Source organism: Mandrillus leucophaeus, unplaced genomic scaffold (genome assembly GCF_000951045.1).
Source record: "Mandrillus leucophaeus isolate KB7577 unplaced genomic scaffold, Mleu.le_1.0 Scaffold57, whole genome shotgun sequence".
Taxonomy (NCBI): domain Eukaryota; kingdom Metazoa; phylum Chordata; class Mammalia; order Primates; family Cercopithecidae; genus Mandrillus; species Mandrillus leucophaeus.
This window is the reverse complement of record NW_012106141.1, coordinates 5,273,072-5,279,136: the sequence shown is the minus strand read 5'-3', so window position 1 is coordinate 5,279,136 and position 6,065 is coordinate 5,273,072. Positions and strand designations below refer to the sequence as shown.

General features: G+C 44.5%; 1 protein-coding gene across 2 annotated transcripts in view; it reads right to left on the bottom strand.

The window, feature by feature from the left end:
• DNASE1L3 (deoxyribonuclease I-like 3) overlaps positions 1–5,348 on the bottom strand; it is a 34,613-nt gene extending 29,265 nt beyond the window's left edge. The window contains exons 1-3 of one of the 2 annotated variants that reach the window (XM_011998387.1): positions 4,954–5,348; positions 4,760–4,848; positions 1,402–1,639 (exon numbers count right to left, since the gene is read on the bottom strand). In XM_011998387.1, coding sequence (XP_011853777.1) covers positions 1,402–1,542 — 141 coding nt within the window. In that variant the 5' untranslated portion in view covers positions 1,543–1,639; positions 4,760–4,848; positions 4,954–5,348. Of the gene's footprint in view, positions 1–1,401; positions 1,860–4,759; positions 4,849–4,953 lie in introns of those variants that run through there. The other variant, XM_011998386.1, reaches the window with a different exon arrangement.
• Between the last annotated feature and the right edge of the window lie 717 nt (positions 5,349–6,065).

Sequence of the window (6,065 nt, the reverse complement as noted above, 5' to 3'; positions counted from 1 at the left end):
CCGGGTTGCATCAGTGAGGAAGGAGATGGGAACTCAGTGGCTACCCAGGTTCCACGGGCCATGTGTGAAGTGGGGAAAATCATTTCCTTAGATGTCAGAGTTTCCCACTGAACAATCTTGTCATGGTTCCCACAGGCTTGGCATTGCTATCCTGGCTAAACAACACCATCTAGAAGGCCTTGTGCACCTCCCAAAGGGCAGGGCCACCCGGGTCTGAGAGGCTCATCCAAGTAAGAACAGAGCCTGCCAGTCCTCACTCCAATCCTCCTTCCCAATGAGAGCAACAGCAGCGGCTCTGGCTCATGAATACCCGCCTTGTTGCAGGCTCTGCTGGGCGCCTCAGGCACCCTGAGTTCTCTTCCCTAGCCAGCGCTACAGGTGGTATTCGGGCTGGTATTTGGGCGTGGTCGCCGTTTTGCTGAGAATAGCTGGTGGTTCAGGGAGGTGCGGGGCCTCCTGAAGCTCACAAGTCTGGTAGGTGGGATCTGAACCCAGGGCTCCTGGCCCCCCTACCACACCATGGTGCCTCAGGTTTCCTAAGGTAATAAGTACCTTTCCAGAGTCCTGGGAAAGGGTTAAGTTGCCAGCATCAAAAATAAATTACCCTGTAAGATAAACGGAGCCAACTGACTCCAGAGAAAGCGAGCAGTGTCCCCAGACACTGGATATATCACCCAAAGAAAGCCTAAGTGAAGGTGGAAGGAACGGGGGAGTAGAGGAGGGGGAAAGAGGAAGGAAGGAGGAGAAGAAGGAAGAAAGGAAAGAGAGGGAGGGATGGTGAGGATGAGAGAGAAGGAAGGAAGGAAAAAAGCAAGGAAGGGAAAGAAAGAAAGAAAGAGAAAGAAAAAGAAAGGAAGAAGAAAGAAAAAAAGAAAGAAAGAAAGAAAGAAAAAGAAAGAACGAAAGAAAGAAAGAAAAGAAAGAAAGAAAGAAGAGAAAAGAAAAGAGAGAGAAAGGAGCTGGGCTTTGCTGGTGAAAAGGAGTAGCTGTATAAGATTACTTCATCTTTCTTTGTTCATCACCTCTGCATGGGGAGTAATAGTCCCTCTTCATAAAGATGATGAAATGAAACCATGTGCTTATAGTGCCTGATACAGGCATTCAATAAATAGCAATAAAAATCATAATAGCCAACCCTTATGTGGAACGTATAATGAGCCAGATACTACGTTAAGAGCTTTCTATTTACCAACTCCTATAGTCCCCTCGGCGATCCTGGAGAGAGCCCCTGTTTTAAGATGATGGCAGGAGGCACAGAGAGTTGAAGTGGTTATTGTTCCAAGCCAGCTTCTACATTTCCCCTAAGGGCCAACTTTAAGTACCTTGAGTCTCTTAAAGTCTGAAGACAGGAGAGAGGGTGTGAGGGGTGTCTGGGATCCTCCTCCCAGGAAAGGGACTCACTTTCACAATGACATCCATTGCATTCTGGTCTTCCTGCTTGCTTTCCCCAAAGGACCTGACGTTGAAGGAGCAGATCCTCAGGGCCAGGGCACTGTGGATGGAGAGGAGGAGAAGCAGCAGTGGGGCCAGCTCCTGTGACATCCTGGCGCTGCTCTGGCTTCAAGACTCCGTGAGAAGACAGCAGTGCTTGCAGTGCCGGATTCTGGCCACCTCCTCAGGCTCCACTGACTTATAAAGCCTGCAGATAACAGGAATTACTGGATTTCTCGTTGCAACTTTCAGTTCTCTGAGGAACTGAAGATCATGGGCTTTAATCCCCAAGGAAATACAGATACATTGGGCTAGCCTTTTAGGAGCCCCTATATTCGTCACCCGGGTGCGGAAATTGGCATGCCTCATTTAGGCGCCATCCTCCACAAAGTCACTCATATCCCAACCGGGAGCCAGCTCTGACATCTAGTCATCGGTCCTGCGGTTGCATGCCATGTGCCTTTTCCTGACAGTGGATGAACTCGGAAGTGGTCCACCCTAGAGGGCACCTGGGGTGACGGAACCTTCTGCTGGGCGACAATGAGGCAGGAGGCATGGGAAATTCTGCTGGGTTTTCTCTAAATCACTGGGATTTGGCGGCCTGGTGTCCTCAGACACACCCAGACTGTGACTCTAATTGCCCTGGTGGTGTAAAGTAAGGTCAAGGGTAGTTTGAATTACTTAATTTTTTAGACTGTTTTACTGTACAAATACTAGCAGTGTGTTGCCAGAGAAAGCAACTGGGGATCTGATGGAATGGATGAGGGAAATGTCCCTGGACTCTGTGAGCAAATAACCCGTGAAACCCATGGAAAGACCCGTGACTCAAGCTGATATTAATTTAATATTGACGAGAGTTGTGTGACCCTGGGAGAGAAAGGTCTTGTAAGAACTGTAGGATATCAACTCAAGCAAAATGACATTTAGAGATTTGGGCAGGAAACTATGAAGGTCTGTAAAGAAAAAAAAAAAAATGCAAAATCCAATCAAGATACATTAATGGATTTTGGCAAAGACAATTCTGTGAAAAGGATAGGGAATAAGAATAACTCCAAGCCAGCATCGAGATCTGCGGACCAACCCCTCTTAAGGGGATGGGTCTGGAGCCACAGCCACAGGGAAAATTGTACATGTATCTCCAACATACATTCAGGCAGCATCCTGGCCAAGCATGGCAGGAATTCTATAAGATAACCCCAAATAGTACATGGAAGGAAATGGTTTCCTGAGTTCGTGCTGCAATCAATCTCCCTGTTGTCTGCAACCTAAGACCTCAGGCCTGGTTGAATCTCTGGTAAAAAGTGGCTCTGGGCCAGATGCAATGGCTCACTCTTGTAGCCCCAGCACTTTGGGAGGCTGAGGTGGGTGGATCACTTGAGGTCAGGAGTTCAAGGCCAGCCTGGCCAACATGGTGAAACCCTATCTCTACTAAAAATACACAAATTAGCTGGGCATGGTGGTGGGTGCCTGTAATCCCAGCTACTTGGGAGGCTGAGGCAGGAGAATGGCTTGAACTTGCGAGGCAGAGGTTGCAGTGAGCCAAGATCACACCGCTGCACTCCAGCCTGGGCAACAGAGTGAGATTCCATCTCACAAAGTAAATAAATAAATAAATAAACAAATAAACAAATAAATAAATAAGGAGTTCTAGGGAATGGTTAATGGTCTTTCTTAGTGAATAGGCATCTTCCAACCAGAAAAAGATTCAGAATTAAGTGTAGAAATGTTTAAGAGACTCAGAGCCATGGTATAATGTTTTTGTGTGTTTTAAGATGGAATATGTGATATTTTATGGACTTAATGAGAGCTGCTTGGCCAACTATATAGAAAATCTTGTAACTCTCTTATAAAATGTGCACTTGGTAGGGTTTGATTCAGATTCACGACTTTGCGTTGAAACCTTTGTCTGAATGCAGTTCTGGAACATTTATAAACACTTTGGGTTATCGTCAGTGTTTTGTTTGTTTGCTTTATTAGAATTCAAATGATTTAGTATTTTTTAAAGGTAGCTTTTTTGTTAGTTCAGACAATTGAAGAAATTTTAAAAGAAAATACGGCATATTAAATAAAGTTTAAAATGTTTATTAGTCGGCCACAAACCCCTTATAAGTAATTATTCAGGTTTGTTGGGTTTAGGGTTGGCAGATTTAACAAATAAAGTCATAGAACAGTAGGTAGATTTGAATTTGGGGTAGTTCGTATTTAACTGGACAACTTGTATTTTATCTGGAAATCCTAGCTGAATTTATAAAAAGAATGAGAATCTTTGTAAGCTGACCTTAAAAGCATGGCATTTTCTTTTTTTTCTGTTAACAAATTTTTTTATTTTTAATTTTTGCAGGTACATAGTAGGTATATATATTTACAGAGGCATGGCATTTTCTAAGATAGTAATCATTCCATCAGAGTCCTAGAAAAGTTCTTCGTTCCTAGCATTAAAAACAAGCTAATGTGTAGAATAAAGAAAGTCAAGTAATTTTTTTTTTTAATTTCCAGCTTTGACAATTTGAGTATTAACTTGAAAAAATAAAATAAACCTCTAAATAGTGGTTTCTGCATATAGAAACTGCCCTTGAGGACTTAAAGAAGAGTCACATGAACAGATTAAGAGATGAACCCCATTCTCTAATTAGCACACCCATGGAATGAAATTGGACCTTTTAAAAAATGCCTGGATTCTGGAAGCACAATCCTAAGAGCCAAATTTAACTGAATCCAACTAGGTGCAGGTGCTGCATTAGGGCTTTCTGTGTTTCATCTCACTCCATATCCCCCCAGCCCTTCCTATGGCTGCTTTATTTTAGAGATGAGCAAACTGAGGCTTGTGCCCCAGGAAACAGACCTAGCATGTGGCAAAGCTGAGATTCAGTCTCAGAGTGCTGACTCCAGATTAACTTTCTCACCCACCGAACCAGGCATATCAAAACCTTAATATGGAACACTGGGGGTGCAGGGAGGGATGCAGGGCAGGAGATGAAAGGAGGACTTCCACTTTTTACTCTGTATACTTGTGTATTGTTTGATTTTTTTTTTTTTTTTTGCAAAAACATGTACTTCTTTATTAATTAGAGATAAAGAAAAAAGTGCTAAAAGTTTTTCATTCTTTTAAGCAGGTTCAACAATGCCCATGCAAACACGTTTTCTGTCTTTGTGTGCAACTGAGTCAAGGGAAGCTTTCCCCTACCTCCAAGAGTCATTGACCCCACCTGCAGAAGGTTCACTTCAACCCCTCCATGCAGTACTGGACGACCCTGGTAAGGCAGAAACCCTCTGTCTCATCCTTCGGTTGGCTTCTCTTGCTGGGAACTGGGAATTTTGAGGCACTTGCCTAACTCCTGCTGACAGCTCCGGGGTCTCCATCCTCGGGATGAAGTTTCCTGCTCCATATACTTGCAAACACCAGTCTCCAAGATGCACCTGGAAGAAAAGATAAATATGCATCATTCTTTCTTGGAGATTTATAATGCACATTAGCATATTAAATGTTCTGAAAAGTCCTGTAATTGTAAAAAGCCACTTAACTGTGTTGAAACAGGGTGTCCAAAATTTATTGTCTGCGGAGTCCTTTTCTTCATAGAATTCCTTGGACTATCTTGAGCAACATCTACTTTTGGGAATACTGTCCTTGATTGTGCAGTGACAACCAGATCCCCTCAAAGCCTCAAGCTCTTGTCCTGGTCCGTAAGTCCCTGCTGAAGAGCTCCGTGCATGTCACATGAATGGGCTGAAATGAGGATCAGGAGTTCAGACACATGGCCCCCATACAGCCGTCCACTACGGGCCCTGATGGGACAGGAGTCAGTGGAGACTGATATGTTGCGCAAAGGCTACCTTGGAATTTGAGAAAGGCAAGATATGGAGATTTCAGGAGAAGCAAAATGTCATAGGCTGAGTCACCCAAAAGCAGCAAGAAGAAACAAGAAGCCTGCAGGAAAGTGCTCACTCCTAGCAGAGGACAAGCCTCGTGATCCAAATAGGTGTTTCCAGTGACTGATGCTGGTCTTTGTCCAAAAAATGAATGAGCATTAACAATAATTTTGTAACATATGCAAAATGCTCCATTGCCACGTTTCACAACCAGCTTAGAGTTTGCGGGGAGGAAGGTGCATTAGTTAAGGTTGTGTAACTGTGACAAACCTCACCTTTGCAGAGTTGTTCCCAGATGATGACACACACTCTGGGTTTCAGCCTCACACATTATCTTCCACACAGGGCTGTGCCTGGACCTCAAGAGTCACTTTCTGAAGGGCAGGCCTGCTCTGATTAAAATCCTTCCAGGGCTTTTATCGGTCAATGACCCAACTCCTTAATGTGGCCTCTACCCACTCACATTTCCCAGGTCATAACACTCTACTCCTCTCTTCCTCCCTAACTAGTCTCCCCTCCACTGCCTGGTTTCAGTTTTCGGTTCCCCCCTCAGGGCCTTGGCACGGCTGTTCTCTCCGCCTACAGTGCTCTTTCTTCCTCCAGCCTCAGGGCTCAGCTTAAATGTCACACCCTCAGAGAAGCCCTCCTGGCCTCCCAACCCTATCAGGGTCTTCCCTCTTCTTCTCTCTTGTAGCACCCAGGTCTTTCACTTCATGGTGTGCATTATAACATCTTGTTGTCTCTGAGCTTGTGTGTTTCCTTGTCTA